The sequence below is a fragment of the Notothenia coriiceps genome, unplaced genomic scaffold (genome assembly GCF_000735185.1).
Source record: "Notothenia coriiceps isolate Sejong01 unplaced genomic scaffold, NC01 NC01_scaffold00007459, whole genome shotgun sequence".
In the NCBI taxonomy this organism is placed as follows: domain Eukaryota; kingdom Metazoa; phylum Chordata; class Actinopteri; order Perciformes; family Nototheniidae; genus Notothenia; species Notothenia coriiceps.
Genome location: NW_011340160.1, coordinates 41769 through 54869, shown reverse-complemented (window position 1 = coordinate 54869; position 13101 = coordinate 41769). Strand labels below are relative to the sequence as shown.

At 40.0% G+C, this 13101-nt stretch overlaps 2 protein-coding genes across 2 annotated transcripts in view; one reads left to right on the top strand and one right to left on the bottom strand.

The window, feature by feature from the left end:
- Window positions 1–673: 673 nt before the first annotated feature.
- sctr (secretin receptor) lies at window positions 674–4650 on the bottom strand. The gene is made up of 8 exons (XM_010769555.1): window positions 4566–4650; window positions 3001–3107; window positions 2565–2674; window positions 2350–2482; window positions 1624–1777; window positions 1277–1337; window positions 1120–1189; window positions 674–769 (listed from the first exon to the last, which is right to left on the bottom strand). The coding sequence occupies exons 1-8, from the start codon at window positions 4648–4650 to the stop codon at window positions 674–676; spliced, it is 816 nt and encodes a 271-aa protein (XP_010767857.1).
- Window positions 4651–5833: 1183 nt separating this feature from the next.
- Window positions 5834–13101, top strand: part of LOC104944076 (cilia- and flagella-associated protein 221-like) — an 8121-nt gene continuing 853 nt past the window's right edge. The window contains exons 1-11 of the mRNA XM_010769554.1: window positions 5834–5933; window positions 7009–7185; window positions 7271–7371; window positions 8285–8371; window positions 8481–8576; window positions 9061–9161; window positions 9350–9453; window positions 10233–10392; window positions 12188–12311; window positions 12629–12755; window positions 12932–13043. Coding sequence (XP_010767856.1) covers window positions 7056–7185; window positions 7271–7371; window positions 8285–8371; window positions 8481–8576; window positions 9061–9161; window positions 9350–9453; window positions 10233–10392; window positions 12188–12311; window positions 12629–12755; window positions 12932–13043 — 1142 coding nt within the window. The 5' untranslated portion in view covers window positions 5834–5933; window positions 7009–7055. The remainder of the gene's footprint in view (window positions 5934–7008; window positions 7186–7270; window positions 7372–8284; window positions 8372–8480; window positions 8577–9060; window positions 9162–9349; window positions 9454–10232; window positions 10393–12187; window positions 12312–12628; window positions 12756–12931; window positions 13044–13101) is intronic.

Below are 13101 nucleotides of genomic sequence, written 5' to 3'. Positions count from 1 at the left end.
CCGACACCTACTCATCTCCACCGGTCCCATGTTTTATTTTGTGTTGCAATAAATTAGTCTCTCTGCGTTTCTGCGCTGGGCTAATGCTAATGCTAATAATGCTAATAATGCTAATGCGAGGATTTGAGTTTTACGGGGCGTGGTTTGCAATCCGCCCAGCCAATCAGAAATATAGCTCTTTTCTCACAAGAGAGCCGCATGAGAGTCCCTGGAAAAGGGGGTAAAAAGGTTCTCATGAACTAATTTTAGTTCCGGCTCTTTTTGGTGTGAACGCGACATTTCGGAACTATATCGGAACTAAAGTGGGAAAAGTACTCCGGTGTGAACGCGGCTAAGGCAATTCAAAGTGCTTTACAAAAAGACATTAAGAAACATATTATGAAATGACATTTAAAAACACTCATTTAAAAGCAAAGATACATGAATTAAAGTTACAGTGCAGTGTGAGATACACACATCTGAAATGTTTAGGTCTCATTGCTAACTTTTTAGCAGAAATAGTTTTCTATGACCTCACTTTCTTTCTACTTTAGTTATTTCATGTTTCATGCTAAACAAACCCCCCTTTGGAAAATTATAATCTGACCCCATGGTACCTTTTAGTTTTCGCCCAAACTATTCCTCTTTTTATTTTGAAATGCACATAGTTAAATTCACCTTGTCTTTCTAGTACTCACTTATACTGGCTGAATTCATTCCTCTGTGCATCTGGCATCCTGAGCTTGTTCACCAGGATCCTCAAAATGCCCAAGAAAAAGACGAGGTTCATCTGGAATTATTAAAAGACGATTGTTATCATATGTGTGGAATACTTTGGCATTTTTAAGAAATAATTGTTTTGCTTTCTTTGCAAATAGGCACAATCTTTATTCTGTAATCTTAGTCAAAATACCATTCCTCAAATACACTGTTTTTTCCTATGTCAACAACTGCTGTCCTCAACTTTACATGTCATGTTCATCCCACTCATACATGTTTATATTCTGAAAATGAAGCAATTCTCATCTAATATTTGGCGAAAAAGTGTACTCCCCAAAACCTGGAACTACTATTATATTACTACTAGTTTGAAAGACGTTTTAACAGAGAATGAAATGCAAGTAAAAGAGAGGTTTTTACAGATATAGTCAGAAGAACTGGCACTCGAAGTATCCACCAAATCCACTCATGCCTCCTGGTTTCCCAACAGCTGTGGCGATAAAATAAGAAATACAATCATAGCATCTGATAAGGACAAAACAAATGAATGAGTGATTCAGATTTTAACCCCACGTACCCTTCGTCTTCATAAAAGAACTTGGCACATCCCCAGGAGATGATAACAATCAGAGGTAAACCTGAACCATGAGAAGGGATGAATTATGACAGATTATAGCTAAAGTAGGTACATAACAATCAACAAATAATGCATAATATCTACCACATAGACATGATTTAAGTACAGGTCAATCAAATAATACCTAGTACAGTTAAAATATAATATTACAATACAGTTAAAATGGAAAAACTCAGATTACAGTGTAATTAATGTTGGCATGACTGGTTGCAATAATAATAAAAATGAATAAATAGTCAATGTGAATACAGCTATATTGAGTTGGTTGATGTGATCATGTGACCTACCCCAGCTCAGGACGATGTACCAGGCCAGGTGTTTCTTCAGGGAGAAGAAGGAGCGGCTCACCAGAGTGAACAGGAAGTGACCCTCCGCCAGAAGCCAGCTGTAGTTGGCCAGGATGGAGTAGTTGGAAAACATCAGCACCACCTTACACACCACCTGCCGCACAGGATGTATAATGTAGGACAGGGGTGTCCAAATGCGGAGGCCATTTTGAATCGGCCCTCAGCAAATTCAAAAAGTATAATGGAGTATGGCCCACACATGAAACTTGTGCTTGTCTTGTACTTCTTCAATATAGATGAAAGCAGATATCACACAGTATTCATGTGTTAAGAAACCCACTTTTCAAACAAATCCAGTCAATTAGAGTTGAAAACATTTTCGATCAAATCTAAGTTGATAAGAAAAAAGCCCAATAACTTCTTTGTGTAACACGCTTGAAATAAACCCTTCATATTTCGCCTAATTATAAGCAATCTGAGGCTTCTGTGTTAAGGAATGAGCTGCTAACAAAATAAATGAAAGCCTATAGAGAGCTGTGAAAGCATGTTCAAGTATTAAGCATCATTTACCTTCATTTGATTAATTTTGCTAAATTATAACATAACTTATGAGGCAATATATCTCTAGTGAGTGGCCCAGCCCTTCGTATATTTTTCTGTATGTGGCCCTCGGTGAAAACAGTTTGGACACCCCAGATGTAGGAGATTAAAGGGGCCGCATCGTACCGGGTAGGCGTCACAGTGGTAGAGCTCCTCGTTGTGAAACAGCAGGGAGTCTCTGATGAAGATGAAGATGGCTCTCAGGATGAAGGAGACAAACAGCTGGATGTGAATGTGGTTCCTGGTGCAGTGCAGCTTTCTGAAGGAACGGTAACACTCACAGTTTCAGGATAACACTTTTCCGGTTGAAGAAAGGATAAAGATATTCAGGTGTTTCTCACCTGAGCAGACAGAAGATGGTGACGGCGATGGAGAGGGAGATGAGGGAGAGGGCGTATCCCACCGTGTACATGGTCTTCACGTAGGAGAAATACAGATGGGAGTCTGAGGACTGAACAAGGAGAAAACATCACTTTGTCATGTCTTTCTTATACAGAAATGTACCTTTTAAATGTGGGCAGTCTAATGTTCAAAGAGAGAGTTCTCGAGGGCATCAGGTGTTAAATTAATATCGTTTATTTCAAGAGTTTGAGCATATCATTTTGGTAAACAGGGGTCTTCACCTTTCAATACATTTTCAGGTATAGCAGATCTGTTTCTAACACAGATGAAACTGAAACCCTCTTACTCTGAGCCAGTTCAAATGTACAGGTAGTGGCCTATTTGCTTCATAACTATATTAAATAAAACACACTGTAAATATTAGTTTCCACCAACCTCTCCAAGGAAGTGGAGAGTCTCATTGAAGGTGTAGCCGCATGCGTCTTCATGTGGGACCAGAGGGTCCGTCCAGCCAATGGCCGTGCAGTTACGATGCACTTTAGCTGCAACAGAGCATACACATATTAATCATTACTGTTGTCTGAAAGGGAATATGTGCCTGACAGAAGAAGAATGTATCCTGGGAGAGTACAGATTGTTTTCGTGCAAACTTGGATTTACTGGAAAGTGAAAAGCTTTACACAGTCCCTCTTCATAAACGTCAGATACATTATCATGAAATCTATCATCATCATCTTTTAACACATACTTAGCACTCTAGTGTGTCTCTAACCAAACAGTCAGCAGCCATAAAATCCTTGTGTACATAGAGACGTTGAGAGGGAAAATGTGAGTTCTTTATGAAAACGGATCAGCTTTTTGGTAAATAATTAACCAGTTCACCGATGTGGGATAGATAATGGGTGTCTGTTTAAACGTGTGTGTGTGTGTGTGTGTGTGTCTCGCACTGGATCACAACGCCCAATCAGCTGCTCCGAATCTGGAACAATGGGAAAGTGCTCTACACACTGAGGTAGGAAGACATGGAAACACAATGTACAGAAACAAGAGATCAAACAAAGAAGCAGGGAATCGATAGCAGGAAGCTCAAAGAAACACTCACGTACAATCATTTCATCTGGACATAATTGCCTTTTTTACAACATTCAGTTATCTCTGTAAACATGTGAGGAGTCTGTACCTCATCACCCTAGATTTTAAAGCAATTTGACGCATTGATTGAACTTCTTGTGTTCTTGGAAGTGACTTAAAGTGAATCGTCCATAATTGGGCAAAAAGGAAGGAAGCCTGGGTGGTTCAAACAGCAATATCTCACACTCATAAATAGGCAATTTGCAGATTAATTCAAGCCGCAGTCGTCTTAAATCCATGTCTGTTGCAGTAGTTTTCATTAGTGGCTTGTTTTCACAATAACAAAGGCTTTTTTGAAACCATGGCCTGTCTTTAAAGCCCCTGAAAACACGGTTTAAAATCTTAAAGAGGAACCATATAGATTTTTCTTGGAATATAATGTTTAAACAGTTGATTTTTCTTCCAAAAAATATGTGTAAACCTGCTTTTTTCTGCTCAAAAATAGCCTGTGTTAGTCAACTTCAAAGTTCAGTTTGTCTGACTCATCCCTTCCCTATTGTGACAAGATAGTCAAAACACTAAAGTATACTATCATACAAGTGCCAGATTATGAAAAGTGAATACATTTAGAAGACGCTGTCCTCCATTTTTGGAGGAATTATGCTTTTATATTGAAAGAGACTCCCCTATTCCTGTTTTGAGGACTTGCTTATTTTAGCTTCTCCTCCACTCAATCATTCATACTGTATGTGTTGTTTTAAATAATGATATGTGAATATCTCAGCTCCTGCTACAAAGCCTGCTTTACCTCGGCACAGAAGAACATAAGCTTCTGTACAACGTGTCATCATGCCACACCAAGTGCTCGTTTATTACTGTGCTCTCTGACAGCGTGTGTGTGTGTGTGTGCGTGTGTGCGTGTGTCTCACCCTCCGAGCTGAAAAACTCTGGACACGGCTGAGAGACGGTTTCTCCGAGAGAAGCAGGAGGCCAGCAGTTCAGCTCATCCCACATTCCCTTACAGTGTACACTGATATTGTTTTCTTCATAGTTGGAACAGAAATGACAATTTATTTGCTGCAATTCAATACAAAAAAGTCAATAATAAGAATGAATCCATATAGACGGAATATATTGGTATGTGATGTGTTTTTTTGCAGGGTTGAAACCATAGGTTGAAACACTGCAAAACCTCAAATTCTGGATGCATCTGGATCATTTAGTGTACAATAAATTCTGCCTAATGTAAGGATGAGATGTCGCCTTTTGTATTGTGACCACTGGGTGTCACCGAAACATTGCTTCACATTTCTGTAAATTAAAAAGTTCTTTATTGAGAGATTTTATTTATTCCAGAGATCAACCTTATTGCAATGGAAAACAGCCTACTTAATTAAAATGTGTTTCATGAGATACAAGTGTAACATGCGTAAAACGAATGTAACTCACCTGTTTGTTGTGTAAAAAGCAGCAGATCTGTCAGGCACTTTTCCTCCTCTTTCATTAGATTAACATGAGGAAGACACCAGGATGACGCCTACAAATAAAGGTATAATAGTTCACTTAATCTTAACATATATAGATTCAAACACACTTTTATGTTCTCACCTGGGGTAACAGTAGCACTCCAAAAAGTCCAACTTTTGTCATTCTCTCTGGCAGGTTCCTTTTTTCAATCAAGATAGGGACCTACATCCAAACATCAAGCCTCATATCTGATTAGAATGAAAGGCAAGCATCCTGCTGGCAGCAGATATATGATATGTGAAAATCAAACATAGGTCTACTCAGTGTCGATAATTATGCACAGTTCTCCTCAGGACAATGTGATACTCGACCATCAAGGTAGCTGTAATGAAAAGTCAACTGGAAGTTATGACTTTCAAAATAAAGTTTTAATTCATGGGCACGTTACGTTTATACTTTCATAATGTGTAAAAACGTTAAAATATAGTAACAGGGCGTAACTTAATTAAAATGTGGATCAACAGAATATATTTCCACTGTATACATCCAAACAAATAATGAAACAATATACATATTACCCGTCTATGCTTTTATGTTGAATGCAAAGTTTCCGTTATTCGGTCTTATTTTTTGTGATTGACTTCCTTTGGGGCAAATCGGCTTCGCCCAGAGGCCGTTAGTCCCGCCCCCTTCAGAACACGAGGGTCTCTATGGCAACATCAGTGTTTGAGGTAGGAGGTTGGTTTCCTGCAAAAAAGTTTGTTTTGTGAAAATAGACGGAATATATTGGTTTTAAACTCAAGAACTTCATGCAAACTCTCGCCTAAAACGTAAGTAAGTTCTGAAGTGACATTGTGACAGCGACAAGTCTTGCTATGAAGCTTTGAAATTAACGCTAGCATGAGTTTGAGTGGTTAAATTAAGCTAACAGGTGACCACAGGTAAGCTAACGCTAATCATTGTATTTTTTTATTTATCTTTTCACAAGGAGTTTTGTTCATGTGGTTTGTTTGTGAAGCACTTTGAGTTATCTTTGTGTATCAAAAGTGCTATATTAAAAAGTTTGAATTGATAACTGAAAAATACTTAGCGGTACAAAAATATAATTTACTGTTGTTTAGGACTTATAAGTGATGCAAATACCGTGCGTTTATGACGTTTATGACCACTTAACCTTTGACATTTAATACTTTGCAGCGCTATGCTTTTATATGTTATACTTATTTCATCAATCTACACTCAAGAGAAATGTAACTCAGGTGTCGCCAATTTCTTTAATTATCTTTGAGATGTATCGTCACCTTGATTGGTGCACCTGTGATGAATTCAGCTGATTGGAGGAGGCGCTCACCTGGTGCACAGCTCACTGTATCGAGCATGCACATAGCTGGGAATTAAGGCTTACAAATACATATATCGGCTGCATTGAAGTTTTCCAAGCACGGTCAGTAATTAGCTCCATCTAATTCTAGTGAAAGAAGTGGCTTTTCTTCACTCACCAACCAAAACACATGTTTATCCAATGAGTGGCCGGTCAAATCATAACACTCATCAGCGATTTTGAAGTAAAAATAAAAGTGTTTGTGTATGAGAGGGGGAGACAAATTGTCAGTATTTACCTTTTTGGAAAAAAAATAGATGCATTTAGCATAAGGCTCCAACAAAGTATCATGATTCAAAATAAAGGGGTGTTAATAGACTACTGTATACAGTAGGACGGGATGTGATGCCCCTCGTGCATGCTTTTTGCATCTTAATGTCAGAAAGTATATTCAATTCTGTCATTAACACACATAATGACCCGCTGTCCTTCCATGTCTTTCCTCTTGTATTCAGATTATTTATTCATAGCTTTACCAACATAATATTGCCCAACAATCTGCTGTCTCCTTGTCTGTCCTCCAGCCTTCTGTCATTTCTCTCATGAAGAGCCAGGCCTGACCTCTTGCAGGATGGAGGTGGTCCTCTCTGGCCCACAGAAACTGCCGGAGCCCCTCAGGAGGGGGACCCCTGTGCCTCTGAGCCAGCTGGTGGAGGAGAGCAGGAGCAAAGCAAATACTCCCAACCATCTTCTGGAATCAAGTACGTATAAAAAGCCTGCATTCAAGCCATTTCCTGTTGCTAAAAAGGATATTACATTTCACTAATTACTTGTTCCCTCTTATAGAAATCTATGCCAAACTGAAAAGCAACAGCCTGATCCAAGCAGAGCCCGCAGAGCTTCACTTCAGTGGGTTTGAGCTGGGGAAGGATTACGTAAAGATCCTGGTGAGGAAAATACACACTCCCATTCACAGGCTACATTGAACAGCTCATTTACAGATTGTAAGTGATTTAAATGTATGTGTATATATATATATATATATATATATATATGTGTGTTTGTGAATAGTTGAGTTGTTTTCTTTCAAAAGCAGCTGCTCCTTTAGGGGCAGTGTTGGGTGCATTTACAGAGCTGGTTATGATATTAACTTGACACAGAAAGACTGTAATCACATTCTTCTTACAGTACTCCTGTCAGCTTAGAAACCAACACTCAAGAGTACCGCGGGTTCTCAACCGGCCCTAAAGAGACACTCAGAGAGCATCCTAGAGATCAAGATGTACCAGTGCAATAATTAGGACGTATTTCTGAAGTTATATGCATCATCATGTTTGAAGCACTTGGTGACTGATGTGTGTGTGGACAATAGCCTGGGTCAGGGAGAAGTGGAAGTCTGTGCAGTTTGGTGCAACTTGTGTGCTGATGAATGGTGTTATGGTTTTTCCAAGCCTTCGTACTCTTTGTAGCTGAATGCATACAGGACATATAGCAGGACGTAGATATTGGTGTTATGATAAGACGTCTCTTTAGGTCGTGTTTTAGCTAAATGTTTTTCCGGCATTTATTCTATCTGTCTACATAACTTGTTTTGCCCCCTACAAATGTGTTTCATGTCACCCCTTCTCTGTCCCATGCATCAACAAGTATAACGTTTGGATGATTTAATTTGGTCTAGCTTCAGCAACTATTCAATTGAATAGCTGCTGAAGCTAGACCAAATTAAATTGAATGGGCACTGATTGTACCTCATATATTCGTGACGAAGCCCTGTAGAATGTTTCCAAGAAAATGGAAATAGTTTTTCTCAAGTGCACATGATTGGATGGGAATGAATAATTATTTTCTCTCCTCCCTCAGAAACTAATCAACATCTCATCTGAAGTTATGAATATTCATGTCATACCCACTCAAACCAAGCACTTCCAAACAACTTACACCAAAAAGGTATGTTTTTTTCATTACAAATGGCTGACCTGAATGACTCCACTCATCCATTAGTGCAAATCAGTGTTGTTTCTGATGATTCAACCCATTCCATCTGTTTTCCTTCAAGTATCGACTCATCCCGGGCCTCGCCTACACACTGAGGGTCAGGCTGTGTCCCGACGAGTGGCGCTACTTCTATGACTGCATTCGGGTTCACTGCAAGGTGAGGATCCAGCTGTTTGTGCACCCCTGAGGACGCTTTCATCTTTACACTTGAGGCATTAAGTGAAAGCTGTACATCACAGCGATCCTCAAATAACTTTGCAGGGACATTAACAATAACTTCAAAGCAAACGTCAAACAACTAATTCATAATAATCTATTTGTAGATCGAAAATTGGGGAACATTTCCAAGATCATGTTTCCAAATTGTCTTGTTTTGTCAGCCAAAAATGCAAAGTTATTCATTTGAATATAATTGTGCATAAAATAGCATCTCAAAAATCTCCATAACTGTAATTTTTGCATCAAAAAATACTAATTTAGAACATTTTCTCCTGTCAATCAACTAATTGTTTCAGCTCTAGTTGTTTTATTTGGTGAAACATCCCCATGTTTACTTTGAGGCCTCTCTTATCGGTCTTATCTCTATACTCTCTCCTGTTTTCTCTTTCTTGTGCATTCAACCAACCCACACCCGTTCTAAGGGGGAGGAGAACCTGTTAATTCCAGTTCATGCTTACCCTGTCATCGATGACCTGCGCATCCCTCCTCACATCGACCTGTCAGCCGTGCCACTTGGAACCAGGTGTGTGCGTACGCCGTACAGTTTGTGTGTTAGGATCTTCATCGGACTGTTTCCTGACCTCCCATCTGCCCCCGGGCTGGCCTGTCTCTTCCTATTCTTCCATACAGCTGCCCATGCTTCCATTCACCCTTTGGTGTCAGATCATAACAAAAATATCCTCGTCTCTTTTGTTCCCCACCTGTCTCTAGTGTTTGCCAGGCTATTCCTCTGAGATGCAGCTGCCCCATCGACTTTGAGTTCCAGGTGCAAGTTATCCAGCCCCACGAGGCCTTCTCCATCCAGCCCCTCACAGGTAGGGACTTATCAAATCTATATACCTTCTATGGCAGATGTTCCCTCACTGTGTTAAGCGTATACAGATGACTGAAAGTTAGCCTTGGTATAAAAGTGATATACATATTTGCAGATTTCAAGACTATATAAAAAAATGAATCTATGAAGCTATTTTTCTATCATTACAATTCATACGAAAACCTTTTAAAGAATAATTTACACCCTTTTTTTTGTCTTTTAAGGCAAATAATATGGCTTTCTGCATGTTTCCCCTTTATCTAGCAGGGAATGTGGATCTGTGGTTCTCATGTAGCACACAGCACACCAGCCATTGTAAAGCAGGTGTGCTGTGTTCTCTCAGACCTTGGACTGGTTGTGTATTAAACAAGTCGCCACAGAGTTTGAAGGATGCTTGTAGTTTCCACACAACGACACGAAGCAGTATTGAAGGTCTGGGAAGCATCATAACACACGGCGGAAAGCAGCACTTAGGATTTGAAATACAGCTGGAGGTTTACCTAAGTACAAACCTGGAATGAGAATAAGGGATACAAATGAGTTTCTTATTTTGGAAGTCCTTTTTTTGTCCTCTCTCCCCTCTACACACAATAAACCATAACCATGATACATCACTTACAGCCTAAGTACATGCAGTACAAAGCGTGAACCCATTATGTTTAGCTAACTATCTGCTATCCAGCACACTCTGAATGGCAACAGGTTGTGTTCATGTGTTATGAAAGTGAGTGTCACGAGCACCCCTGGCTAATCCCTATTGTGTTTCCTTTGCTCCTCCAGGTGTGATACCAGCCAATGGAGAAGAGAATATCATGGTGACCTTCAGTCCTTTCCAATACGAGACGTGTCAGCTCACCTTCCAGCTGATCATCTCTCAGTTCAACAGCAGACCCTTCCTCTGCACCATCAGTGGGAGCTGCACCCCTCACTTGGCCCTCAGGTAAAAGCAGCCGTAGGTCTTCATTTGTCAAATTGCTTAACACTATACAACGAATAAATGGTACACAAAACCGATTTGAGGTGTTCTTCATGGTTTCCCCACCGCACTACATTGATGGGACAGTATCTCCTTAATTACAAAAATAGGTATTCTTAGATGTGGAGTTATTTATAAATCTAGATATGTTTTCGGAGTTGCAGAGTGTTGTACTCATTAGCTGTAGATATGACTGCCTTCCCTACGACGTAACATACCGTGCAGTGATACAGTTAAGAGGTAAGAGGATCAAAAATGCATCTTTGAATTTTTTGGTGAACTTTCCCTTTAAAGGCACACACGGATATTTACATCAGCTGAACAGGATCCAGCAGAATGTATGTGTTTAAGGGGTGGTAATGTGTTTCATGTTAGCTATCATATGTGACTGTGACATTTCATACTCCAACTGTTGAGTCATACTCCAACTGTTGAGTTCACACCCCTCTCCTGGGTTTTATCTTCAAGTACAATCAGACAAACCTGTTTGACAGAACTTCAGCAACACCACTTATTTGTTCTATATAACAGTATAGAAATATGTCATGTCCTCTGTTCTTCCCCATGGAGCTTCATTTAGTCTGGATGAGCATCACAAATCCTGACTGATAGTATAAAAATGATTAGATGGAGCCTTTTCGTTCTCCTCACGCTTTCCAGTAATGACCACAGCTTTCAGGTCGTTCGTGCAAGTAATTACTAAACTAGCTGGTCCATTTAGAGTCAGAGAAAATGGGCTTGTGTGCTGATTACAACTTCCCATTAGTTGTTTTTTTCCAGCCAGTGTAGAACCTAATGTTTAACTGTGTTCCCATGAGAAAGATGGTGCCATCCATCACACAGCGGCGGCTCCATCCAGCGCACTGTCTTGGTGTTATCTCGGCCGAAAGTTAATAATTCATGAAAATAGCTTGGTAGCTGCTGCAGTGATATCGAGATGGATATGCCTCCCGATGAATGTTTAGCGTATAAAACATTCTCCCTCTGTTTGTTGTTCTCCGCCGTGGAACTAATAAAAGATATTTGCAATTTAAAGATTAAAATAATAATTGCAAGAGCCAGTGTTTTTCCAGCTAGAACCAAACGCTCGCTGCTTAGTGTTGCTGCCCGGCTTATCTTGTGTACGTTAAACACATGATGATTTTAATCCCTCAAATCACTATGCTGCATCAACCTAATCAATCTTATGTCCTGCAATAAACGCTTAAATAAATGTAGTAAATCTTTGTGACGTGTTAAATGTGAAGCTTTGTTGACACTGTTTCAGAGAAGTGTCAAATCAGCCATTGAACACCGGTCATAGATACTGCTGAGTGTGTCTTTCTAATTAATATCCGCCACCACAAAAAATGACAGCTGGAGAAATTTAAATATAATGAAAATGAATCATCTGGCTTCTGACCTCGTTGCTCAGCCTCCCTGCCGTCCCGCACTGCCCATATATCATCGTATGAACACCCAATTTAGAGCCGTTCTCTCTGCTACGAGAACAGATCCTGGACTTCTAAACAAAAATGAACCAATTACCGTGCCGCCGCCACCACCTCTCCACTCTTTAGATTTCCTCCTTCCACTATTTGTTCATTCAGATGTTCCTACGAGCAACCTCAAATTAGCAGCAAACATGCCGCTTGCATTCAAATCCGTGTTCTCTATTCATGAATCTGTTCTCGCCCCTTACTAATGTGTGCAATTCCAACATAATTCAAATGTTACTTCATTTGGCGTCCTTTTGCGTTCTCTTTTCTCTGCATGATAGTGAGTTGGGAAAGAAGGCGGGTCATGGGGATGCAGTTCGATACACAGGACCTTCACCTGTCACTCAAGTGCCCCGTCAAAGTAAAACCAAACTCAGGTCGACTAAGGAGGCTGACAAATCAAAGGTAGTGTGTGTGTTTAACTATTCACTTTGTTTGAATGTGGAAGGACATTAAGGGGTTAATTCATTCATTTTATATGAAAAATGTAAGCACAATGTGAGATGTGTTTAGTTATGTGACTAACTCTATTAATTTAGTTTAGATAAGGAGACAGAATCCCCAATATCAGACTGGGAAGATGTTTAGTTTTGGTTCCTCCTTTGTCCTATCTAATAATGAATCATTCATCAGAGCGAAACAAACCATTCTCTCTTACTTTTGTGTACTGCTGATCCTTTCTGGCTGTGGCATGTTACCTTTCATTTCATGCTGTTTGTTAGACACTGAGAGACCAAGCGAGTGTTCAGGCTGGACTGAAGCCTCCGGTAGATGTCTGCACTCCTGCAGGCGTGGCAAAGATGCTGATCAAAGACACTGATAAACTCAGCTCTAAAGACCTGAAGGAAGGTGCATGAAACCCGATGATTGTAATCTGTTAGACATTTCCTCTCAGAAAAGCTGTATTATGGTCCTCTAATATTCTGCCTTTGCACAGTATGGTGAAGCAGGTCAATTGCATGACAGAAAATACACATATAACAAAGTATGTGTCTCTTATTTGACTGGTTGTCCCTTCACTTCAGCCATATCGTGTGGCAGCATGGCTGGTCTGCACAACAGGCAGATGAAGGAAGCCCTCTTCAGGAAGAAGGTTCAACAACACGTGAAGGAGGAGCAGGCCAACCGCGTCAGATGGTGAATACATTGATATTTTAATGGACCTATCATGCTATATTTGAATACTATAGTGTAG